The sequence below is a fragment of the Podarcis erhardii genome, assembly GCF_964252035.2.
Source record: "Podarcis erhardii genome assembly, chromosome: 3".
Classification (NCBI taxonomy): domain Eukaryota; kingdom Metazoa; phylum Chordata; class Lepidosauria; order Squamata; family Lacertidae; genus Podarcis; species Podarcis erhardii.
The window spans coordinates 83,435,457-83,462,077 of NC_138507.1; the positions used below are offsets into that span (position 1 = coordinate 83,435,457).

The 26,621-nt window shown below is 44.9% G+C and overlaps 2 protein-coding genes across 2 annotated transcripts in view; both read right to left on the reverse strand.

Annotated features, from left to right (window-relative positions):
- Positions 1-14,053, reverse strand: part of LOC309338656 (uncharacterized protein) — a 39,221-nt gene extending 25,168 nt beyond the window's left edge. The window contains exons 1-5 of the mRNA XM_081855978.1: positions 14,029-14,053; positions 5,446-5,620; positions 3,891-4,009; positions 3,522-3,611; positions 401-527 (exon numbers count right to left, since the gene is read on the reverse strand). Of these exons, the coding sequence (XP_081712104.1) occupies positions 401-527; positions 3,522-3,611; positions 3,891-4,009; positions 5,446-5,620; positions 14,029-14,052 (535 nt within the window). The 5' untranslated portion in view covers position 14,053. The remainder of the gene's footprint in view (positions 1-400; positions 528-3,521; positions 3,612-3,890; positions 4,010-5,445; positions 5,621-14,028) is intronic.
- Positions 14,054-14,409: 356 nt separating this feature from the next.
- Positions 14,410-26,081, reverse strand: LOC309338724 (sulfotransferase 6B1-like). The gene is made up of 7 exons (XM_081856045.1): positions 25,614-26,081; positions 24,457-24,575; positions 21,283-21,372; positions 18,746-18,872; positions 18,201-18,295; positions 16,560-16,716; positions 14,410-14,637 (listed from the first exon to the last, which is right to left on the reverse strand). Exons 1-7 carry the CDS (start codon positions 25,813-25,815, stop codon positions 14,507-14,509), a joined length of 921 nt encoding a protein of 306 aa, XP_081712171.1. The 5' UTR covers positions 25,816-26,081; the 3' UTR covers positions 14,410-14,506.
- Positions 26,082-26,621: the final 540 nt, after the last annotated feature.

The window sequence follows — 26,621 nt, forward strand, 5'->3', positions numbered from 1 at the left end:
GGGGGGGGGGGGGGGATAAAAAACAAAAATGACATCAGTTGCTGGCAAAAGGTGCACATATCCTACAATGAAAATACAACACTTCATTCATTCCGTTTAACCCAACACTGATAAACACCAGCCATTTTATGACATGTAAAATCTGTACACAAATCATCAGGTGTTGAAAAGATGCCTAAATTCATATTACCCATCAATGATGAGTCTGGCTATCCACCACTATCTGGAGGACAACTACTGATGATGCAAGTCTGAGTAAAAGAAATATCGACTGGGCTTTTCCCTGCAATCAAGAGTCCTGCTGATCTGAAACTTGTTTGCCTTTCATCTGAACAGAAGCTCTACACAAATACTTTGAGGGAAGTTTCAGAAATACAGAATGTGAGAACTTCTAACCTACCTTCGCCGCTCATGAACATTTGAAAAAAATCATCCCAAGAGCTGACATTTGGAAGAACAGGGTTTTTGTTGTAAAAATGGTAATAGGATACAGCGGCATCTTTGGGGTTTCGAAATACTACCAACATCTATTTAAAAAGGAAAAAAAGAGAGATTAGATTTTGTTGGAACCTCCCCTGTGCAAACATCTCTAACTTTCTGGAGCTGACACATCAAGGAGGCCATTGGCCCCTACCTAACGCAGAGCTTTTAAGCTCTGTGCCTTGCTCTGGAAGGGAGCCTCTCACACAGGCTCTACGTGGATCCCACAAATTCTCACAGGAGCCTCCAGGAGCCCATATGTGAGACCTTCCCAGAGCCCAATAAGAAAGGCTGAGAGCTTAAAATCTCTTTGTGTGACAGGAAAAGTGCTTTAGAGCTCTCTGCCTTCTGTGCACTTAATTTGTGTCATTGCATGCTGGCCAGGCACCATACAAGTAAAGCTGTTGTTCCACAAGTTAAATGCAGACAAGTTGCAAGTCAACAGTATTTATATACAGTAAGCCTGCACCTTGAGCTCATTTAGCTTTACGCAAGTGGCAAAATATTTTTTGAAAAATTAAAAGAGGGCAGGGCCCTGGGGGAAATGCAGGGGCGCCGACTTATAAAAAATATTGGGGGGGCCCATACCGGGGTCCTGCCCCGGGAAGTTTTCTAAATTTTAGATGAAAATTAGTGAGTTTTAAAGTTTTTTAAAAGTATTTTAGAGTCATATGATCAACATTAGAAACCCGAAAACTCGACTCTCTATAACTCCACACTCCGGGAAACTCGACAAGCCTGAAACACTTTTTGGCTTTGAAAAAAGAAACAAAACATAAACACACACGGTATTTTCGTAAAAAGCTAATTTAATTTACAGTAACAATTATGCTTATAGACTATTACAGAGCAGTGAATATATAGCTCTGAAAAGACTGAAATGATATTTAAATAAATCCTAAACTATCATTAAAAGAATAAAACATAAAATATTGCTGTCGCACAGTAATAGCACTTTGATTAATAAGTGAAATAGCTAATTTAAGCTTACTTTGAATAAGGCTGAGGGTTCATTAAATAAAAATAATATCTCAAAGTTAATGCTTTAATACAGTTAATAAAGTTAATACAGTATGCGTAATACTGTATGTAAATACTGTAATACTGTATGTAAATAACGGGCTTTAATTGGGTCTTACACCCTAAAAATATTTAAGTATTTGAAAATAACTAATACAGTACTATAGTAATATAGAAATACAGTACTAAACTAGTACTAATATTTCGAAACTGAAAATTTAACATTCTGTATGTATTTAATTCTCTATTTTATAAAGATTTTTAATATCTGACAGTGAGTTTGGAGTAGCCCAATGCAAAAATCCTGAGGATCCATGTGGATCCGTGCTTTGTAACCACGTTTTTGCACCACTGTGACCCTAGGCAACAGTGGGTGCGTGATTTTTTTGGTGCAAGATGTAGCCATGGACATGCTATGTGATCTGATGGTGAATTTGGGGTGACCCAATGCAAAAATCCTGAGGATCCATGTGGATCCGTGCTTTGTCACCACGTTTTAAATGGGGAGGGAAGGAAAAACACAGAAGGGACAAGAAGCACAAGAGGGGTGTGCGGAGAAGCAGCTGGCTAAGAATGCAGGGAAGGAGTTTAACGGGGTGGGGGGGAGGAAAGGAAGGCAAAAGTCCCGGTCCCCACAAGCCAGCCCTCTCTCTCTCTCTCCCACCTGCGAGTCCCTAGAGCACGGAGAGGAGGAGGTGGTGGGCTGGAGCCTGCACGCAGTGTGACTAGGAAAGAATTAGAAGGAAGGACTCGATCCTTTCCTTAACCCTCTGCTTGCCAGGAGGGCAGGGGATTCCCTGCTCTTTGTTGAGTTTGAGCAAACGCAGCAACAGAAGAGGGTGGGCAGTAAGACCCTGAGGCAGAATGCAGGAAAGCAGCAGCTTCCGCCTTCCCTCTGCCCGCCCGCCCGATCTTATTTTTGCCTGATTTTTGCCGATTTTTGCCCCTGCGCTCCGGCGAGTCAGCTCCAGGGACCACACATTCACTCAATAACACGCACAGACATTTCCCCTTACTTTTTAGGAGAAAAAATCTGCGTGTTATAGAGCGAAATTTACGGTAATAATTTTCTTAAATTATTGGGGGGGCTGAGCCCCCCCAAACGAAATTTTGAGGGGGCTCGGGCCCCCTCAGGCCCCATGGAGTCGGCGCCTATGGGGAAATGACTTCAGCAGTCCCAACTACCATTGAACCCAAAGTGTTTTGAGTATATGCAATTTTGGCACTAAGTGCGATCCCCAGAATATAGGTTGCGGACATAGTGTACTGAAAGTAACATATCAGTGCAAACTGAAATGTTGAAAAAGCTGGTGCCTTAAAATGTTCTCTGTTCTTGCCCATCTCGCTTAAACTGGTTGTGGGGAGAGACTTGTGTTTCTGGGACATAACAGACTGCCATAACAAAAGGCAGGAAGTTTAGCAAAAGTAGATAACGCTTCCAATAACATTTTGCCTTGGAGAGACTTGGGGGATGGCTTTTGCTTCATAATTCCTTCGTTGGAATTTCCCCCAAGTAAAACTGAGTATCTATTCTGAGGAAGAAGATGGGGAAAAGGAGACAGACTACATAATTCTGTGGCTTGGCTCATCAGACCCGCATGTGAAGAGAACAGTTTCAAAGGTCTCTTACCTCACACACAGATTACAGATAAAGGAGCACCTTTGCCTCCAGCTATGCAAAGAATGCAGTGGGTCCAGATTTTAGTTGTACCCAGGTCCCATTGAAATCAATGGGTTTAGTCATGAGTAACTAAGCCAAAGCAGGAGATCGCAATCCAAACCAGCCAGGAGAGCCGCACAGAGGAACAACTCTGCTCCGTCCTCACACAAATCTCCAGCCCAGTCCAAGGGAGGGTTGGGATGCTCTGTTAGCCTGGATTTAGGGCCAACTGATGTAGAATTTGCTTTGACAATATGACAAGATCTGTCAAATTAAGATACCTATATTAAGTACTCACTCTTGTGATTAAATGCTGTTCGAGTATTAGGCAATCATAATAGTAGTGAAGCTAGTCACTTACCTTCACCTTATTCTCAAAAAAAGATTTGGGAATATTATCATAATGAAAATGTGTAGCAAAAATACGTGGAGAAGGCTGCTTGTCCATGTCCTAGAATAAGAATTAGAGGAATGTTACCCTGTTGTTGTTTCAGGATCTAGAGGAGTTGTTTCCCCCCTTCTTTTTATTGAGCTTTATATTTTATATTTTTATTGAGCTTTTTATTGAGCTTTTTGAAAAAAACACAACAACTTTGAGTAACATATTGACAGAAGAATAACCAACTAAACAAAGGGGTTTGGAGTACATGACCATTTGGATCTCTTCAAGTTGTATAATTCTTTGATTCTAGGTATTCACTTCTCACCCTCCCCCCCCCCTTTACCCTACCTGAACTTTTGTGGGCAGTCCAAATTCAAGCATTTGTAGGTTTTCTAGTGGTGGTAAGTCCTTGTAACTTGGGATTGCGGCTACCATGTCATTTACCATTTGGAGCACCCAGTTAGTACCTGCAACATAAAAGCAAGTGAGACATATATGAATCACAAGAGCATAAGCTGCACAACCAAATGCACAGTCATGTTCATATATGGCAGTCGGCTTAAATCGTCGGTCTTCAACCAGTGGGTTGGGAGCTGCAGGTGGGTCACAAGGTGACACCAGGTAAGTCACGACAAAGCTGTCGCCATCATGCAAGCTGTAAACAAACTGTAAAGGGTCAAGACTTTGAAAGTGAAGGGAAACAATTCTTTTGGAATGAAAGCTTCATTGTGGGAGAATCCGAGGAGCTTCTTCATGTTTCATCCAACAAAGGGGCACAAAGAGCAGTTGCCACTTACATTATATTCTGAGGGTGAGGAACCTTTCCCATGTATCCTGTTTGTTTTCAGGCAAGTTGACATTAGGCGGGAACAAGAGTCACAGAGGAGTGGATTAAAATGGCAGAGAAGATGGCACAAGGTGGAAGAAAGTGAACAAAGTACAAAAGAAAGTGAGAGGGAGACAGAAAGACAATACCAGCAGATAAAAGGAAGTAAAAGAAGGTGAAAAGGGGGCACAGGTATTTGAGAAAGTAAGAGCTGCTTCTCCCACAAAGGGCCAACAAATAGCAGAAAACCCTCACTAATACTCCAGTTACCCCTTCAGAAGTGACTCCCCCTGATTAAAAAAGGAACAACACAGGTTTGTTTGCTCTAACTGCAACAGAAGGTACTTCCACATGACAGCTTATTTATTGTGGTGCTCATGTATGTAGGTTTTCAACGACATTCCAAAATCCCCATTTACCATTTCTGATAAGCACAACAAAACATGGAAATGATAAATCCAGATTAAATGGCTGTTGCCACCATGCAAGCCCCTTGGCTGGCCATGGAGACTGCAGTCTTTTATTCCCTCTTCTTATGTGAGACAGCTTCCTCCCCACTTGGCCCCAGCCCAGCCTTGCCGCAGCCTCCTCCCCACCTGCTGTTGGTAACATGCTGCCTGGCTTTGGAAGAGACTATCCTTTTCATTTCAGAGGCCTCACTGAATAACATGGAGGATGGGTTGTAACCAAGGACTTATGAGGCACACATCTCCTCTCCACATAAAAGAGGGCCTTGAGTCGCTGCTCATGACTGTTGTGGGGTGCTCAGCCACTGAGGAAAGAGGGAATCCAGCCACCCCAAAATGTATTCACCTGGGACTCATTTTAGTTCATTTTGGGTATAAAAAAAAAACACTGGTTTCCTTGTTCAAACTTTAACGGAAGGCACTTCCACACAACAGGTTATTCATTGTGGAGTCAAAATCCCCATTTACCATTTATGAAAAGTACAACGAAACATGGAAACTGTAAATCCAGATTACATGGAGGAAAGAAACATATGAATCGTATGTGGTCAGATAGCAATTGGTAACCAAATCCATTCCCCTTTGATTCCATTAAAAGCTGGATACTCACCACATTTTGGATAAGCAACAATCAGCCTATCGTCCTTCCTAGCTTCCATGGTTTCCAGTGCTTCGAAGGTCCCAGGAGTACAAATTTTTGGATACAGCACTCCTCTGTAAGTAAACAGCAGCTCCTCATTCTCCTCACCTTGAAGCATAGCTAAAAGATTCTCTATTGCCTTTTTCTGGGCCATCTTGTTGACTGTCTCAGCCTTGTCACAACCCCTTTTAAAAGGCAGATTTGCTTCTGCGTGACCAGAAGTTGTACAATAAAAGTATATAGCAGAAGAGGAAGCAATTCTGAATCACAAACACTCGCACGCTATGCTCTCATTGACCTCTGAGAGTTTGCAAACTTCGTTCTCATTTGCCGCTGACTTGGAACAGCCCCATTTTCTGGATATGTAAATTACACAATATTTGAGGGCTGGGCAGGGTGCTTTCTCAGAGGAAAAAATCACTTGACATTGCAACACCAGAAGCTCTGTAGGGGAAGAAAAGCAGACTGAAACCATTCTGACAGGTTAAGTAGCTAATGGTATTAGAGTGCATCCTTTTTTCTTTTAGGATTCTTTGGGAACCCTGTGACACCAACTTTTATCATAAACATGGTGAAAAACACAAAGTAAAATGCATTCTTTCATGGCTCAGTCCTAGGCACATAAACTTGGAACTAAACTTGGAAAAGTCAGAGAACTTAAATTCTTATTTGTAAAAATGTGTTTGCCAGTTCTGCAGCCACTTACCCACTTTCAGAGATGATGGAACTAAAAAGCCCCAGATTTGAGGGGCATTCAAGGAGAAGAGGGAGAGAAAGTTGCATTTGTGCTTATGCGAGTTCTTCTGTGGGTGCAATTATTTGGTCTGAAGCAGCTCGCTAAGGGTTTGTTTCCAATTGCAATCAGACCCAGTTGTTTCCCCCTTTCTCTTTTTTGCCAAAGAGGGTAAATTAGATGTGGCCCCTTTATTTTACTTTCTAGATAGGATAAAACTAAATGTTTGTTCAGACATTTGGGATTTCTTAATACAAAATATCGAAACCCCTGTCTCTCAGAACTTTGGTAGGTACACATTAAAAAGTCCATCTTTCACAATTAAAACATTCACCGTGCTCCCTACATATATATGACTCCCAGAAGCCCTATTGTGCTCAATGTGACTTACTCCCGGGTAAAGGAGTGCCTGAGAGTAAGACATATACACTAAGTATGACCTACCGGTACTTATGGGTTGCCATGTACATTTACAAACTTTTATTATGGTAACAAGTCTGCATACTTTGCAGTGTTAAATAGTATTTGCAAAAGGAGAAGTCTGAAGGTAAGTATATATCAAACTGGCGAGGCCATAGCAGCATCCAGTCACTTAAAAAAACATGTTTGCTTTACAGCTGAAGTTCTCAGCATATCAAAAAGCTTTAATATAACAGGATTACCAAATAGCAGGTCACTAATATTTTCTGAAGGAAACCAAACCTCCTCTGAAACTGGCCACGTTCTGCATTTTCATTCATCAGGTTAATCTTTCAAAGGTTTTGTGAAGTCCCCTTTTGGGACAAAGGTGTTGTGAAAGGAGGTGTTAGGTGGCCTATTCCAGCTAAACTTTAACCCATTCCTAACAGGGCAGTTGGTGGTCAACGTCCCTGTGGGAAGTGGATTCCTATATTATAAAGTTGTGATTTTATTCATGTATCTTTCTTACCTCTAAGACACCTTGTAAGGACTTGATTTCTGAAAGGTTGGGTCTGAATGTTTGTCCCATATTCCTGAATTAATACATTCTGGTTTGCAAATCAAATTGGTTGTATCTCATTGGCAACATGCTGAGAACACCAAAATATGATGTTGCTGCTCCCCCCATAACCAATGAAGTTATCTTTTTGTCTTCCGAGCAGAAGCTGAAAACTAGTTAATGATTACTTATACCTAAAGGCCATGTCATAGAGCAAAATTATCCCGTAGCCATTTTCTACTCACCGTTATTACATTTTTAACCTGGCGGAAGCATTTCTCAGACAACCCAACTGATTTCCTCTTCACACATATTCTTCATAATACAGTAATAATAATAATAATAATGATGATGATGATGATGATGATGATGATGTAGTGAAGTTTCACCCTGGGCTAGCAGGGGGATACTGTAGATAGTTTTCACTCAGGTCCACGTCAGTTATTTTAGGCGGGAAACTCTGGGTTGTTGTTGCTACAATGTTGACAGCCGGCTGCCTATAAAAGCAGGCCGGCTGAGCTGTTTGCTGTTCAGTTCTGTCCAGCTTGCAAGGAAAGAGCTGCTCTGGAGGAATCGCTGTGTCGTCTGCTATGTTCGCCCACAACCTAACATTGGCGACGAGGATGGGATTGATGGACATCAGAGCACAGCCAGATGCAGCCACCTCTGAGCAGAGCTGAATCACTGAGCTGAATCACTGAGCAAAATCACTGAACAGAACCAATTCAGAGCTGACTGTTCTGGCTAGTGCACGGTGTTCCATCCATCGCCCTTCACGCCGGCATCGGAATCATGGCTTCACTTGTGCCTCTACCACCGTTTGCGCCAGCCTCTGAATCATGGAACTCCTACCTCGCTCGGTTCGACTGCTACCTCCAAGCCAACGAGCTGACACAAGTATCACAGGAGCGTAAGCGGGGCCTATTCCTCAGCATCTGTGGGCCTGAGGTGTTCGAGACGGCCCGAGCATTGGTTGCGCCTGAAGCAGTCCAGGCAACACCGTGGGACACGATCCAAGAGAAGCTCCGCAACCACTACGCACCAAAGCCGTCCAAGATTGCTGCCCGCCATGCGTTCTACCACCGGAACCAGGCAGAGGGGGAGTCAATCAACAACTACACCACCGCCCTGCGACAGGCTGTAATGCACTGCGAGTTCCGAGACTTAGACGATGCCCTGATGGATTGAATCGTCTGCGGGGTCCGGGACATCCATCTGCAACGGTGAGAATCTGCGCTGACTACAAGTGCACGATCAACAAGGCACTTCAGCAGCACGCTTATCTGGTTCCTCTTGTCCAACACCTGCTGCATTCCCTGGGTGAGGGTAAGGTCTTCGCTAAGCTGGACCTTGCCCAAGCCTATCAACAACTGCCCGTCGATGATGCCACTGCTGAAGCCCAGACGATCGTCACCCACCGAGGGGCATTCCGTTGCCACCAGTTGCAATTCGGGGTGAGTGTGGCTTCTGGCATCTTCCAAAGCCTTATGGAGCGTCTCCTGCAAGGGCTTCCGGGCGTGGTACCATATTTTGATGACGTCTTGGTGTCCGCAGACTCACACCAGCAGCTGTTCGAGCACCTCCGTGCCATGCTGACCAGGTTCCAAGAGGCCGGGCTCAAGGTAAAGAAGGAGAAGTGCCAGATCGCCGTTCCACAGGTAGAGTTCCTGGGCTATCTTATCGACGCCTCCGGCCTTCACCCGACCACATCCAAGATCCGCACTATCCAGCAGGCCCCCATCCCAAAGAATAAGACGGAGTTGCAGGCGTTCCTGGGGCTGCTGAACTTTTATAACATGTTCCTGCCCCACTGTGCTGGTCCCGGGGGAAAGGTTACCGCTGGCGTAGTCAAAGTCCGGCCCTGGGTCACTAGCCTGGGAACAGTCCACAAGGAGCGGGGCAAGGTCCAAAGCAGGAAGCCGGGCGGGGACAGGAGCACTGGAGAGTCAGGTCTGGGTCCGGACAGGAACAGGTACTCAACAACGACGTTGCTCCCACAACCTGGGACCGGGCCGACTGGTCTTTATCTGTTCTGAGGCCAGGGGCGGTCCCGGCCCCCAGGAGACCCGCCTCTCTTGGCCTTAAGGCGAGCACTCCTCCTGGGAGAAACCAGTTCCCTTCGCCTCTCTGCCCTGAGCCTCTGCAGTTCAGGAGACGCTGAAGGGTTACTGGGCCCAGGGGGAGACTCACCTGCAGGCACTGAGTCCTCAACCACCTCTGGAGCCAGAGTGGAATCACCTGGTGCCTGCTCCTGGGAATCCGGCACAGGTGCAGGCGCTTCAGAATCAAGGCCCTGCCCCATTTCAGCCGGCCCTGGAGGCGGGGACTCCTGTGCAGGCTGGGATTCCTCTGGTTCAGCCTCTGAATCGGATTCCCAGGTCATCACACCCACAAAGCCACAGTGGCTGAGCCTCTTCACCGACTCCTTAGCACAAAGACGCCTTGGGCCTGGGGTCATTGGGAGACGGCGGCCTTCAACGCAGTCAAGGCTCTCCTTTCATCGGACTATGTGCTGGTACAGTACAGTGAATCCAAGCCGCTGGTCCTTGCCTGCGACGCCTCACCTTTTGGCATTGGTGCTGTCCTTAGTCACCGTTTTCCAGACGGAAGAGAAGCACCGCTTGCATACTTTTCCAGGACGCTATCTCTGACGGAACGGAATTACAGCCAGCTCAACAAGGAGGCACTGGCACTTGTGGCTGGAGTGAAGAGGTTCCATGAATACCTCTATGGCAGGACTTTTGACCTCATCACTGACCACAAGCCACTCCTGGGCCTCCTCACCGGTGATCGTCCAACTCCACCGGTCCTCTCGCCACGCATGCTGCGATGGACTGTTTTCCTGGCTGCCTACCACTACCAGCTCGTCCATCACCCGGGGAAATCGATGGGCCATGCCGACGCCCTCAGCCGTTGCCCTCTTCCAGCATTTGTGGAAGACCCGGCTCCAGCTTCATCGCTCCTCCTGATTGAGGATCTTCCGGCAACGCCTGTATCGACTGCCACTGTGGCCTCCGCGTCTGCCCAGGATCGCACCATCAGCCAGGTGCTCAACTGGGTGTGGAGGGGGTGACCACAAGGGCCTTTTGCATCGGAGTTCCAGCCCTTCGCAACCAGACATCATGAACTCTCGGCTCATCGCGGCTGTCTGCTGTGGGGAGACCGCGTCGTGATTCCCCAGGGACTCCGTCAGCGCGTCCTGGAGGCTCTGCACGTTGGCCACCCGGGAATTGTCAAAATGAAGGCGTTGGCTCCGTGTTACGTCTGGTGGCCTAATATGGACGATGCCATCACTGCCTGGGTGTCCGCCTGTCAAGCGTGCCAAGAGTCGAGGCCTGCACCACCGGCAAGTAAGGGACACACCTGGGAGACGCCAAAGACACCCTGGTCGAGGGTGCACATCGATCTGGCTGGCCCCTTTCACGGCCGGACCTTTATGGTAGTGGTGGACGCCTATTCCAAATGGTTGGAGGTGGCCCTGATGCCCTCCACCACTACCGAGGCCGTCATCCGGGTGCTGCGAGGCCTGTTTGCAACGCATGGGTGTCCTGATGTCCTTGTCTCCGACAACGGACCGCAGTTCACGTCAGGCACGTTTGAGCGGTATCTTTTGGGACTGGGCATCCGCCATGCCCTAACGGCACCCTTTCATCCATCCAGCAACGGGCAAGCGGAGAGAATGGTGCGCTCGGCAAAAGAGGCACTGGCGCGCCTGGACCGGGGAGACTGGCACGAGCGGGTCGCCGAATACTTGTTCGTGCAACACATCACCCCTCATGCGGCCACAGGGCGGAGTCCTGCTGAACTGCTTATGGGCTGCCGCCTCAGGTCACTGCTCAACCGGCTGCACCTGGACTTTCCTGTGGCTGAACCCCCAGGCTGTGCCAACGCGCCACAGTCATTTGTCCCAGGAAACCAGATCTTTGCCCGGAACTATGTGGGGGACATTCCTTGGGTGCCAGCCACAGTAGTGGGAGTCACTGGACCTCGCTCGTACCAGGTGGCACTCGAAGACGGACGCTTGTGGCGCCGGCACATAGGCCAGCTTAGGCGCAGGGTTGGGGACTTGGACACTACCGTGGTGCCCCCAACTGCACTTGTGGCTCCAGAAGAGACACTTACAGATGGCAAGGCTCCACCTACACCTCCCTCGCAAACTGCCAGCATAGAGCCGAACCAAGCCGCTTCAGAGGGTCTGCCAGACTTACCACAGACTCAGACCACTCCACTTGCGGAGGCTCCACCCACAGCAGCGGATCCAGGGGATTTGGTTTCAACGCCACCTAGGGTCGCACCACAGCCTCAGCAAGAACTGTGTGGCCCTCCGGACTTGGCTACCAGTCCCCGGCGGTCTGGCAGAGTTTCCAAGCACCCAACTTATTTAAAGGACTATGTTGTTGGACATGTATCACTGTTGATCTAAGTATGGGAAATGTAACCGATATGCTTTTGTGCCTAACTGAACCATTATGCGTAGTGCTGTATATAAGGAAACCATTACAATTGTAACTAACGCCTTATCTCGGTGGGGAGGGGTGTTATGTAGTGAAGTTTCACCCTGGGCCAGCAGGGGGATACTGTAGATAGTTTTCACTCAGGTCTGTAGATAGTTTTCACTCAGGTCCACGTCAGTTATTTTAGGCGCGAAACTCTGGGTTGTTGTTGCTACAATGTTGACAGCCGGCTGCCTATAAAAGCAGGCCGGCTGAGCTGTTTGCTGTTCAGTTCTGTCCAGCTTGCAAGTAAAGAGCTGCTCTGGAGGAATCGCTGTGTCGTCTGCTATGTTCGCCAACAACAACAACAACAACAACAACAACAACAACATAATAATAATTTATACCCGGCCCATCTGGCTGGGTTTCCCCAGACACCCTGGGTGGCTCGCAATAAAATATTAAAAACACAATTAAAAACACACGTTATCTGGTGAGACATTCTGCTATGCTAGCCAATATGCCAAACTGGCCTGCATATAACTGTAACTCTTCTCATGCTTTTATATCTGAAGAGTCTACACATAACAAATTCAATGTCACACTCTTTAGATTGTTCCATCAGCACAAGCATTTCAGTTTGCCAGACAGAACAATCCCTCCTCTCCTTCACCTGGTTCTCCCCCCGCAACAAATTTTGGAAAGGGCATGGGGGTGCGTGGGGGAAAGAGAGAGGGGAAAGCCTTGCTTTGCAGGCAGAAGTCTTTGCACAGGGCTTCCACTGGTGGGGTTTTTAGGTGAATATCGCCCAACAAGAAAAACCAGTTCCATCATTGGAGTTTCCAGCCTGGTATCTTCACAGCCCAGCTTGGTCACTAGTGGAGTCTCACCCCACCCCCCGGTTGTTTTTATAACTGCTCCTCAAAAGGGGTTCTTGTTCAGAGGCATCGGGGAGTCGGGGCATACCTGACTGAATCATTGGTCATTCAATTTTATCTGACTCCCTTTTATAAAGTGTTATTTTGCAACGGTTATGGTGATGTCTTCGTTTAATTATGTTGCTTTGAATGCATGCTTTATAACTTGACTTTCCTCTGCAGTGTTTTATTTTGCATTGCTTTCTTTGATAGTTTAATGTAGGCCGTAAACCTCTTGGAGGTTTTCTTCTTCTTAGAATTATGAAGCAGCATAGAAATGAATGAATGGATGTCTTGCCGGAAATGGCTTGAGTAATGGGATTAGGGATCCTAGCTGTCTTCCATCTCAGTGGCATGCCCAGGGGCGAACGAAGGCGTCGTGACACCTGGGGGCGGCAAACCGCTACGTACAGCACATGTCACGTACAGCGCATGCGTGCAACACTGCACATGCGCTGTACATAGCGGTTTGCCGCTGGCACTGGGATCCTCTGTTTGCGGCTGCAGCCACGAACAGAGGATCCTCCACATGCGACTGTGGCTGTGCGATGGCAAGCCCCCGCAGGGTTCCTACTTGACACCCCCCAGACACGGCACCCGGGGCTCACCGCCCCCCCCATTGCGACGCCATTGAGCACGCCTATGGCGTTAGGTGGCTTAATCTGCCATTACTTCAGGTGTGGGGAATGTTTGTCTTTTCAGATGTTGCTGCAAGCACAGCCAATAGCTAAGGATGGTGGGAGCAACATCTAGAGGGTCAACGATTCCCCACACCTACCATACTTTGCCATGGTAGCTTTCTACATTTGTTGTTACTATGAAGACCATTCAAACATTCAGGACCCCCACGCACTGCCTGGTAAGCTTCTATCAGGAGTTACGCCTTTGCCAGTTGCTGTGAGAATTAAATACACCTGCGATTCTACATCCAGCCCATACATTTAAAGCACATGACTTCCTCTCAAAGAATCCTAGGAATTGCAGTTTGTTAAGGGTGTTGGGAATTGTAGTGCGGTGGGGTGTAAACCATAGTTTCCAGGATTCTTTGGGGGAGCCATGTGCTTTAAATGTATGGTGTGCATGTAGACAGTTGTGAGGTGTGGGACTAGGATCGCTGTCTTTGAGGACAGATGTTTTGTTGAAATAAGTAAATGTTAAGTATTATAGGTGCTTACAAAGCATGTTGCAGAGAGTACCTCAGTCATCTTTGCAACAAGGTGGGTCAGTGTTGTTGGCATAGACTGTGTATGCCAAAATGGGACTGTGGGTTTTGGCTCCACAATATGATTGAGAAGGTTAAACAAGTACAGCATATCTTTTGAAGTAGGACATAGCCATTAAAGAAGAGATCACCACCCCAGAAATATTTCATAGCAGATCTTCATCCTCTTCCCATTTAGTATGTTAAGAATTTGATTACATGATTTTAAAGCAAAAAAGACTGTAAGTAAACAGAAGCTCCTCATTCTCCTCCACTTGAATCGTAGCTAAAAGATTCTCTAATTCTTCCACAAGTCCTGACCTTTTCTGGGCCATCTTGTTAGCTGCCTCAGCCTTGTCAAAACCCCTTTTAAAAGGCAAATTTGCTTCTGTGTGACCAGAAGTTGCACAAGGTATATAGCAGAAGATGAAGCAATTCTGAATCACAAATACTCGCACGCTATGCTCTCATTTACCTCTGAAAGTTTGCAAACCGTGTTCTCATTTGCCTCTGACTTGGAAAAGCCCCATTTTCTGGAAATGTAAATTACATAATATTTGCGGGGCTCAGCAGGGCGCTTTCTATGGGGGAAAATCGCCCCAAATATATTTCATAGCAGGTCTTCCTAATCTTCCCATTTAGTATGTTAAGGATTTGATTGCATGATTTTAAAGCAAAAAAGACTGAGAGCATTTTTAAAAATTTTCTGTGCATAGATGTATCTAGCACTTAAACATCATTTTATTCTTAACCAAAAGGCTTCAGATAATAACCTCCAAATCCAAAGGTTTAAAATTTACAATATTGGTCATATTTCAGCTTTGCACCCAGTTTAGTTCCTGCTAAGCACTCTTCAAATTTTGCATCCATTTCCCGGCTCTGAGCTTCAGTGAACAAAGTCTTCCAGTCACCCACAGCACCTATAAAGAAACAATGAAAAATGAATCTCACTATATATGCCTCCCTATGTAGAGGTTCACAGATCAGATTTATGGTTTTGGAATGTGAAAGCAGAAGGGTGTACTATCATGCTTCTCATCCTGTAACCCTATGCACCCTTTCTTGGGATTAAGCAAGGAAGAGCATTACTAGCATGCATCAGAATGGGCTGTTTGGGGATGTGAAGAGTGAGTGACAGAAACATTTGAGGGGTATATGTGTGCATGTGCATGCAGTTGCAAGGTTTTCTTTTTCAAATATATCTGTTTCTTTGAACATCATCATCATCACCATCATCCTCATCCTCATCAGTGGCGTAGCGTGGGGGGTGCAGGGGGGGCCGGCCGCACCGGGCGCAACATCTGGGGTTAGGGCAAATCCACGGGTTAGGGGGCACAAATCCACGGGTTAGGGGGCGCAAATTACTTGCCTTGCCCCAGGTGCTGACAACCCACGCTACGCCACTGATCCTCATCATTATTACAGTCGTACCTCGGTTCTCAAACGCCCCAGAACTTGTATGTTTTGGCTCCTGGACGATCGAAAACTAGAAGTTAGTGCTCCAGTTTTTGAACATTCTTTTGGAAGACAAACGTCAGACAGGGCTTCCACGGCTTCTGATTGGCTGCACGATCTTCCTGCAGCCAAATAGAAGCTGCGCTTTAGAAGTCAGATGTCTCAGAAGTCAAACGGACTTCCAGAATGGATTCTGTTTGACTTTTGAGGTACAACTGTATTATTATTAAGCAAACACAGTTTCCTCCCAAGAGAAGCCTAAGGGATTTTTGAGAATTAAAAGAAGCACACACACACAAACATCATAAAATATATTATCTTAGCATGATGGCTGACATGTTTTTAAGGCAAAATTTTAAAAATATCATTCTAACTTCCTTGTAATGCACTGACTACTCTTCTAGTACCTATATAAGATAATTTAACACAATTATAATTTCAGTATATTGTAAACTTGTAGAACTCTCAAACCATCTCACCTGCTGCAGATGTCTCTTATCTTTGCAGCAGGTGAAAAAAAACTATTCTTTTTTTTTTTGAGGGGGGGGGGGAGTTTGACACCAATCAAGAAAAATGCAAACACGAGAAAGAGTAGAGAAGCTTGCCTTGATCTGTGGAAATATTCTGTTGTCTGAAACCAATGGAAAAACAAAAACAAAACTGGAAGCTTATCCCTGTCAAAATGGTTCTGGTTAAAGAAACATGATGTGGTAGTATTGTAAATAATAGTGTGATTTAAATTACACAGTGAAGTAATTTATACTGTGGCTAATTGGTTTACAGTTAGAGCACTTAGGCATTATTCCTTTCCCAGCCTACTTGGAAATAAGCCCCACTGAATTCCATCTATCCACTGTGCACTCCTATGCTTGTCCCCTTAGAACCTTTCAAGTTCAATAGGAGGCCCAACTCCCAGATCACTTAGACCACCATTCACAGTTTTAAGTGTCTTGTTTGATTATTGACATAATAAAACATGAGTTGCCCTGGGCTCATGGTTTTTATACCTCTTACTCTACATAGTTGGATATCATTGGTAGGAGAGAATGCAGAAAACTGTGATGTCACAGCACAAGTAGCTTCTACTTTTGCCAAGTATTTAAAATTTGACATGAGCAAACTCTTCTGGACCAGAAGACTTCCTTGTTCTAATTATAGCAAAATGGTCTTACAGAGGATTTATAGAGGTTCTTAGTGTTTTTGAACTTTGGTTCTATACGTGGGATGGGAGTGAGGAAGAGGGAAATGGGTCAAACCTATTTTCAAGATATTGACAAAATATAATGTTTAGTTGTTGCCCCCTCCCATAAATGGCACCACTAGATGGCGCTGTGTTACTGGAAGAAAGAGAATTCAGTGTAAATTAGTGGCATAAAAGCAATATTACCTTTCCTGAAAATGACAGGAGCAAGTATACCATGTGTTTCTTCAGATTTGCTCCGCATTGCTTGGAAGGTAGAGTTCTCTGCAACAGACTTAATCATTTCATCAGACAGAGGTAGTTCATAAAAGTCAGCTATTCGCTTCACTCCTTCGTAAAGATTCTGGAAAATAACAATAAAGTTAGTTTTGACTTCATAAATATATTTGGTACTAAGGTAGATTTCTAAGTTAGAATCAGCCCTAAGATTCAAGAATGGGGCAGGCTAAACATCTGAATAAATATATTCATAAGTGAAAGTGCTTTAGCTATTCTAAAAAGGTGCATTTGATATTAGCAAAATAAGTGTAGCGTGAAAGGTACAGAAACATTGTCTCAGCAAAGGCACATCATTTACAACTTTTCATTTGCTTCTGTAGCTTAGATTTGAAAAGCATTTCCCCCCCAGATTTCTGCTGGGTAGATTTCTGCTACCCATTTTTTTTTCCATTTCCAGCGTGTCATGTTTAATCATTTACAGTATATTCCTTTTAACTCAGAAATGTTTGAGATGATTAAAAGTTTGGAACACTACTTCTGATAAACTTAGTTAGCCTGTGAACGAGCACACCCAGAAAGATTACACCACAATACTTAATCAGACTGGCATATTGGTATGCTTAGTATTTAATGAACTGCAGAACTGTAATTTTTCTTTTATTTGAAATATCCAAACCTACTTAACAAACAAAAACCAAATGCGCATGCACACACAAGTGCACACATGCACACACTACTCATGCTCTTAAGAAAAACAGTTGCAGAAGAAAATTCAAAATATAACACTGGCAGAAACACAGCAGAAAGGACAGCAGCATGCTAAGTAAGAACTTCCAAACCTCAGACAAAAGGGGGCTTGCCCCATTCGATCCCCCTCTCAAGGGGGGGGGGCACAGAGGACCAGGCTTTTGGTGAAGACCAGAGAAGTGGCAAGTTCATTATGCCCTTGATTGTTCCAATGAATTATGATAAAAGGGGGTGGTGTAATAAAAGCAATAGCTACTATATAACCAGGACAAAAGGATAAACGTTTAACTAACATTCTTTTCTTATTTGAAACTGGGAAGTGCAAAATAATAACATATAGATGGATTATCAGATTGCAGCATCCCTTCCCCCGCCCAGCATGACAATTTAGTTTTTTAAAACCTTCTTTTGGAGCCAGCAGAAAGTTTTTCAACCTAAATCTGGCATGGGAGATTGGAGAGGTTGCAGCTGGGGACACACACACACACACACACAGAGAGAGAGAGAGGGGGGGGACCTAAAACACAATCTGATCTGTATTTAGGCCTCCATTTAATTTAGATTACCATCCCCCCCCAAAAAAAAAATATCGATGAGGACCTCATTCCATAACAAGAATGAGGAAAAATGAATGCATTTCTAATAATTATTAACTACAGGTTAACTACAGGAAAAGAAAACTAAAGGCAATGAGGAGGGAGGGAAAGGGAGCAGAAAGAGAAAAGCAAAACAATGCCTCTCCCTTTACCAATTCAACAACCATCAATACACCTGTCTTAATTTCCACATACAGCTAGATTAGGCCATCTAAGAAAATGAAGGCACAACAAAATCATTATCTCAATTTCTAAGAATGCTCACTTCTTTCAGCTCTTCAAATGTGATGATCATGATATTTTCGTCATCCATATGTTTGTCCCAAGCAAGTGCATGGTCAAAGTAGGACTTCCAACAAACTGAAATGAAATGCAAACAGCATATTTCATAGCCAGGGGGAAATAAAAAACAAAAATGACATCAGTTGCTGGCAAAAGGTGCACATATCGTACAATGAGAATACAACACTTTGCTCATTCCGTTTAACCCAACACTGATAAACACCAGCCATTTTTATGACATGTAAAATCTGTACACAAATCATCAGGTGTTGAAAAGATGCCTAAATTCATATCACCCATCAGTGATGAGTCTGGCTATCTACCACTATCTGGAGGACAACTACTGATGATGCAAGTCTGAGTAAAAGAAATATCGACTGGGCTTTTCCCTGCAATCAAGAGTCCTGATGATCTGAATCAAGAGTCCTGGTGATCTGAAACTTGTTTGCCTTTCATCTGAACAGAAGCTCTACACAAATACTTTGAGGGAAGTTTCAGAAATACAGAATGTGAGAACTTTTAACCTACCTTCGCCACTCATGAACTTTTGAAAAAAATCATCCCAAGAACTGGCATCTGGAAGAACAGGGTTTTTGTTGTAAAAATGGTAATAGGATACAGCGGCATCTTTGGGGTTTCGAAATACTACCAACATCTATTTAAAAAGAAAGAAAGAGAGATTAGATTTTGTTGGAATCTCCCCTGTGCAAACAGCTTTCTGGAGCTGACACATCAAGGACGCCATTGGCCCCTACCTAAGGCCAGTGGCGTAGCGTGGGGGGTGCCAGGGGTGCCGGCCGCACCGGGCGCAACTTGGGCGGGGGCGCACTCGCACTAGCAGCTCTCTGCCCCTACTAAAATCCACGGGTTAGGGAGCCCGCGCTCGCTCGGCTTGGCGAGGAGGTCGCAGAAGGGGGAGAGCAAAGCCTTCTGCCACGGGCAAAAAAAGGAGAGGAAGCCGGGCTGGCTGGCTGGCTGGCTGGCTGGCGGGGGTCTGGCTGCGCCTGCTGCTGCCGTTGCCGCTGCTGCCGGGCTTTGACAGCTTGGCGAAGCGGAGGGAGAGGAGCTTTATGGTAATTGCGGCTCTCTCTCCACTGGCCTGCCTTCTGGGTAGCGAGCCGAGCCGAGCAGGGAGTCTGGCAAGGGGGCGGGAAGAGACTTTCCCCCCTTTTTTCCACCTCGCCTGGTCAAAAAGGAGAGCGGAGTCTCCTCAGGGCGCCCTCAGGCAGGGCAGGGCAGGGCAAGGCAAGCAGAGCGAGGAGGAGAGAGAGGGGAAGGGGGGCGGAGCAGCCAGGAAACGCCGTGGTGTGGAGGGGGAATCATTTAAGGAGAGAAAGCGAAAAGCCTTGGAGAAAGGGAAAAAAGGAAACAAAAGAGGCAGCTCCGGGAGAGCGCAGGGGAAAGAGAAGCCTCACTGCTGCTGCTTGGGAGAGTAAATTACTGTACTTGCCTTGCCCCGGGTTAGGGGGCGCAAATTACTTGCCTTGCCCCGGGTTAGGGGGCGCAAATTACTTGCCTTGCCCCGGGTGCTGATAACCCACGCTACGCCGCTGCCTAAGGCAGAGCTTTTAAGCTCCGTGCCTTGCTCTGGAAGGGAGCCTCTCACACAGGGCTCCCACAATTTCTCCCAGGAGCCTCCAGGAGCCCATGCAAAACCTTCCCAGAGCCCAGTAAGAAAGGCTGAGAGCTTAAAAGCTCTTTCTGTGACAGGAAAACTTAGCACAGAAAGTGTTTTACAGCTCTTTGCTGAGCATGCGTTTAATTTGTGCCATTGCATGCTGGCCAAACAATTAAAGCTGTTATTGCACAAGTTAAATGCAGACAAGTTGCAAGTCAACAGTATTTATATACAGTAAGCCTGCAAGTGACGCTCATTTAGCTTTACCGTATTTTTAATCTCTTGTTGGAAGCCGCCCAGAGTGTCTGGGAAAACCCAGCCATATTAGCAGTGTATAAGTAATAAATTATTATTATTAATATTATTATGGAATTGGCAAAGTATTTTATTAAATTAAAAGGAGGCGCAGGGCTCTGGGGAAAATGACTTCAGCAGTCCCAACTACCATTGAACCCAAAGTGTTTTGAGTATATACAATTTTGGCACTAAGTGCGATCCCCAGAATATAGGTTGCGGACATAGTGTACTGAAAGTAACATATCAGTGCTAACTGAAATTGAAATGCTGAAAAAGCTGGTGTCTTAAAATGTTCTCTGTTCTTGCCCATCTCGCTTAAACTGGTTGTGGGGAGAGACTTGTGTTTCTGGGATATAACAGACTGTCACAACAAAAGGCAGGAAGTTTAGCAGAGTAGATATCACTTCCAATAACACTTTGCCTTGGAGAGACTTGGGGGATGGCTTTTGCTTTATAGTTCCCTTTTTGGAATTTCCCCCAGGTAAACCTGAGTATCTAATTCTGAGGAAGAAGACGGAGGAAGGAGACTGTCTACATTATTCTATGGTTTGGCTCATGAAACAGAACAGGCATAGGCAAACAGCCCTCCAGATGTTTTGGGACTACAACTCCCAACATCCATAGCTAACAGGACTAGTCATCGGGGATGATGGGAATTGTAGTCTCAAAACATATGGAGGGACGAGTTTGCCTATGCCTGAAACAGAACTGTGACAGACCCGCATGTGAAGAGAACAGTTTCAAAGGTCCCTTACCTCACACACAGATTACAGATAAAGGAGCACCTTTGCCTCCAGCTATGCAAAGAATGCAGTGGGTCCAGATTTAGTTGTACCCAGGTCCCATTGAAATCAATGGGTTTAGTCATGAGTAACTAAGCCAAAGCAGGAGAGCGCAATCCAAACCAGCCAGGAGAGCCGCACAGAGGAACAACTCTGCTCCGTCCTCACACAAATCTTCAGCCCAGTCCGAGGGAGGGTTGGGATGCTCTGTTAGCCTGGATTTAGGGCCAACTGATGTAGAATTTGCTTTGACAATATGACAAGAGCTGTCAAATTAAGATACCTATATTAAGTACTCAGTGTTGTGATTAAATGCTGTTAGAGTATTAGGCATTCATAATAGTAGTGAAGCTACGGTAGTCACTTACCTTCACCTTATTCTCAAAAAAAGATTTGGGAATATTATCATAATGAAAATGTGTAGCAAAAATACGTGGAGAAGGCTGCTTGTCCATGTCCTAGAATAAGAATTAGAGGAATGTTACCCTGTTGTTGTTTCAGGATCTAGAGGGGTTGTTTTTCCTCTTCTTTTTATTGAGCTTTATAATGGGGGGGGGGGGCCTTTGAGTTACATATTGACAGAAGAAGAATAACAAACTGTACAAAGAGGTTTGGAGTACATGACCATTTAGGTCTCTTCAAGTTGTACAATTCTTTGATTCTAAGTATTCACCTCTCTCCCTCCCCCCTTTACCTAACCTAAAGACATGATTCGGATCCAAATAATAATTATTAATAAAGTACATATGATCACTGAAGTAGAGAGAGTCTGAAAGTTGTTAACATCGGCTTCCGGCACTGACTGCCATGGTGAACAGCTGTGCCCATGCCAGCGGCGCCCTTCTGCGAGGCTAATTGAGGATAATATGGGAGTAATTATCCTTGCAAAAAGGGGGGGGCTAGCTTCACCCGCAGATCATCTGATACCTACCGCCCGTTCCAAAGGAATGGGGGGGGCAGGGGACATTGGGTGCATTGCACTGCGTATATCAGGAACTCTCAAAAGCGGTCACCATGAGCAGAGGTACTCTGTTTTTTAAGATGAAATTTGGACTTAATTAACAGGGATGCTCTGAACTAGAGGAGATAAGATAACCTGCTAATTGGATCAGCCACTGAGTGCCAAGGTTTCGATGTGGAGAAGGACTTTCGTCATAATTGGATCCAGGGGCGCCGACTTAGAAAAAATATTGGGGGGGCGGGGGCCCATACCGACTTATAAAAAATATTGGGGGGGCGGGGGCCCATACCGACTTATAAAAAATATTGGGGGGGCCCAAGACCTCCAAACCGCTGCTGCTGGGGGAACGAAAGGGGCGAGCCCCGGGTGCCCCGACCTTAAGTGAACCTGTGAGGGCCCGCCCTTTGCGGCAGCCAATTGGCTGCCGCCGTGGGCGGTGAATATTAATGAGCTAGGCGAGATTGTTGATGGGTCGAGATCGGGAGTGGCTTTGTTTTAACTCATTACTGAATGTATTTTAAAAGGTAACTATCGTCAAACAAGGAAAATAAAAAATACCAACATAATTTTGTGATTTTACAAAGCATAATATAACTAATAATTTTCTTAAATTATTGGGGGGGCAGAGCCCCCCCAAACGAATTTTTGAGGGGGCTCGGGCCCCCTCAGGCCCCATGGAGTCGGCGCCTATGATTGGATCGGTATGTTGGGTGACAGCATCTTAAAAAGTAGAGACATCACCTTGCCAACAAAGGTCCGTATAGTAAAAGCTATGGTTTTCCCAGTAGTGATGTATGGAAGTGAGAGCTGGACCATAAAGAAGGCTGATCGCCGAAGAATTGATGCTTTTGAATTATGGTGCTGGAGGGGATTCTTGAGAGTCCCATGGACTGCAAGAAGATCAAACCTCTCCATTCTTAAGGAAATCAGCCCTGAGTGCTCACTGGAAGGACAGATCGTGAAGCTGAGGCTCCAATACTTTGGCCACCTCATGAGAAGAGAAGACTCCCTGGAAAAGACCCTGATGTTGGGAAAGATGGAGGGCACAAGGAGAAGGGGACCATAGAGGATGACATGGTTGATTAGTGTTCTCGAAGCTACCAGCATGAGTTTGACCAAACTGCGGGAGGCAGTGGAAGACAGGAGTGCCTGGCGTGCTCTGGTCCATGGGGTCACGAAGAGTCGGACACGACTAAACGACTAAACAACAACAACATGTTGGGTGAGGTGAGCCTCCATTATTTTCTCTCAATATATTTGTTATGTATTAAAATTAACTGCAGTTCTCACTCAGGGCCACTGGATGGATTATGGTTTTGGTGAGGTATCAGCTTGTTAGTAGCTGGAATGAGATCACAGAAGATAACTTTGGATATCTGCCTGGGGTCAATGGTAGAATGCCAGACTTCTCTTTATCTTGGATGTGATGCATTGAGAATTGCGCTTGTGTGCAGAAACCAAAAGTGAAGCATGTTGCTGAGGACTTTGGATTACAACAGGAAGAACAAATAAGAAAATTAAAAATATTTAACACATAACTGCACAGGATTAACCCTCTTGCTAAATTAATGGATGAATTATTTGAATACGAACGAAAGTCGCAGGACCAGTTGCTGTCAAAACAAATGAAGGATTAATATCGGAAATGTTTTATTTGGACTAGCTAAGAATTGCAGCACGACATTAGATCATCCTTCCCTAAACTTCAGAACATGGGACGTCACCCAAAAATATGTAAGTTGGCATTGGATAACTGGTTTTCTTGTTTTTATTATAATTTGGAAATGTATTATTGTGGCTTTTATTGGATTGTAAAAATAGAAAATTAATAAAAATATTATTTAAAAAAATGAAAGTTGTTGATGTAAATATAAAAGAAGACATTAACAAAACTGTATTACAGAATGTGGCAAGTACAGTTTTTCCTTCAGAGTTTTGTTTGTGTGTTGGAGAAATGCGCTTCAGGTTACATATGCTTCAGTTTACAGACTCCGCTAACCCAGAAATATTACCTCGGGTTAAGAACTTTGCTTCAGGATGAGAACAGAAATCGTGCTCCAGCAGCGTGGCGGCAGCAGGAAGCCCCGTTAGCTAAAGTGGTGCTTCAGGTTAAGAACAGTTTCAGGTTAAGAACAGACCTCCAGAACGAATTAAGTTCTTAACCCGAAGTAGCACTGTACAGGGAAATGACAAAAGAAGCAGGGGAGGAGGAGGAGGAGAGCAGTCAAGTGGTGACAGGGCTCTACGATGTTCTATGAGCTCTACGATGCTCTCCCTGCCACCAACCAGGGAGTTCTCTTGGCACAGGCCAAGAGAGAGTTAAAACACAGGGATCAAAGACCTCTCGCAAGATTCCCACCTACGCTGTGTTGGAGAAGGAGCTGAAAGAAGTCACTCCCCAAATCTGACTCCTCAGATGCAGAAGCATGATTCGGAAATGTTGCTGTTTGTGCATATGTAAATAAAGAACTGTAAATATCTCTCTGAGTGAACAGGGGGTGTTTATAGAGAAGAGCAGACACCACCTTGACAACATGTCAGTTCTGATCATTTGCTAGACAAACTTGGAAATCATGCCAACCTGAGCTTTTGTGGGCAATCCAAATTCAAGCATTTGTATGTTTTCTGATGGTGACAAGTCCTTGTAACTTGGGATTGCAACAATCATGTCATTTACCATTTGGAGCACCCAGTTAGTACCTGCAACATAAAAGCAAGTGAGACATATATGAATCACAAGGGCATAACTTACACAACCACATGCACAGCCATGTTCATATACAGCAGTCAACTTAAATCATAGGTCTTCAACCAGTGCATTGGGACCTGCAGGTGGGTCATAAGACCACACCAGGTAAGTCACAACAAAGCTGTTGCCACCACGCAAGCCTTGGAGACTGCAGACTTTTATTCTCTCTTCTTTTGTGAGAAAGTTCCTTCCCCACCTTGGCCAGCCCAGCTTTTTAAAAAGAACTGTACAGAGTCAAGGCTTTGAAAATGAAAAAAACAACAAACCCAAAACATTTTCTTTTGGCGTAAAAACTTCATTGTGGGAGAATCCAGGGAGTTTCTTCACATTTCATCCAACAAAGGGGCAACAAAGAGCAGTTGCCACTTACATTAGATTCTGAGGGTGAGGATCCTTTCCCATAAATCATGTTTGTTTTCAGGCAAGTTGACATTAGGTGGGAACAAGAGTCACAGAGGAGTGGATTAAAATGGCAGAGAAGGTGGCACAAGGTAGAAGAAAGTGAACAAAGTACAAAAAAGGTACCATTTCAGAGGCCTCACTGAATAACATGGAGGATGGGTTGTAACCAAGGACTTGTGAAGCACACATCTCCTCTCCACATAAAAGAGGGCCTTGAGTCGCTGCTCATGGCTGTTGTGGGGTGCTCAGCTACTAAGTGAGGTGTGAATCCAGGCACCCCAAAATGTATTCACCTGGGACCCATTTCAGTTCATTTGACGTAGCAAATAAACACTGGCTTCCTTGTTCAAACTTTAATAGAAGGCACTTCCACATGACAGCTTATTATTCGCTTTGGAGTCAGCTGCTCAGGTTTGCAGGTTTTGCATACAAAATCCCCATTTACCATTTATGAAAAGCACAACAAAACATGGAATCTGTAAATCCAGATTACATGGGGGAAATAAACATACAAATCGTATGTGGTCAGATATCAATTGGTAACCAAATCCATTCCCCTTTAATGCCATTAAAAGATGGATACTCACCGCATTTTGGATAAGCAGCAATCAACTTATCATCCTTCCTAGCTTCCATGGTTTCCAATGCTTCAAAAGTCCCAGGACTACAAACAAGTTTTGGATACAGCACTCCTCTGTAAGTAAAGAGCAGCTCCTCATTCTCCTCCCCTTGAAGCGTAGCAAAAAGGTGCTCTATTATTTCCACAAGACTTGTCTTTTTCTCGGCCATCTTGTTGGCTGCCTCAGTCTTGTCACAACCCCTTTTAAAAGGCAGATTTGCTTCTGTATGACCAGAAGTTGTACAATAAAGGTATATAGCAGAAGAGGAAGCAATTCTGAATGACAAGCACTGTACTCTCAAAACACTCACACACTACACTCTCATTGACCTCTGAGAGTTTGCAAACTCTGTCCTCATTTGCTTCTGACTTGGAACAGCCCCATTTTCTGGATATGTAAATTACAAAATATTTGAGGGGCTGGGCAGGGTGTTTTTGTAGCACCCTGCTTGTGGTTAACGCTTAGCTGGAATGAAATATTCAACGCAGCAATAGAGAAATTAAATTAATAATTTATTTGTCAGACAAATAAATGATAGACACAGTGGTATATGGTTACCAAAGCTCTGCCCACTCCAGCCCTGATGGCCAGCACTTATATTTCCTCAACCCAGCCCCCTTGCTCCTCCTTTGGCTGCCTCTGTCCAATCAGCCTGGTTGAAATTCCTATTGGCTGTTTGCTAGACCCAATCATAAAAGATACACCCATTTCCTATTACCTTTTATGGGAGACAAAGAGCTATATTTCCTTCTATCCACAAATGGCAGACAAGTAGCCATATATCTTACATTTGCCTCGACAAGGCACCTTAATTACCAGATCACCTTTTTTTAAAAAAATAATATTTATTGCTTTTTTAAAAGGAAAAAGAAAGAGAAGAGAAAAACAAAACAAAAAGAACAAGAAAAAGAAAAAGTAAAACAATACAATACAATATACAAAACACAACCTCAACACCTCACCCAACATAATAAA

Coding starts and splice junctions, on each gene's coding strand:
- LOC309338724 (XM_081856045.1), bottom strand. CDS start 25,815: ATGGCCGAGAAAAAGACAAGTCTTGTGGAAATAATAGAGCACCTTTTT. Junction 18,873..21,282: donor TTTTTGAGAATAAGGTGAAG/GTAAGTGACTAC, acceptor CTTTTTAAATAG/ATGTTGGTAGTATTTCGAAA. Junction 16,717..18,200: donor CATTTGAAGAGCTGAAAGAA/GTGAGCATTCTT, acceptor GTTATTTTCCAG/AATCTTTACGAAGGAGTGAA.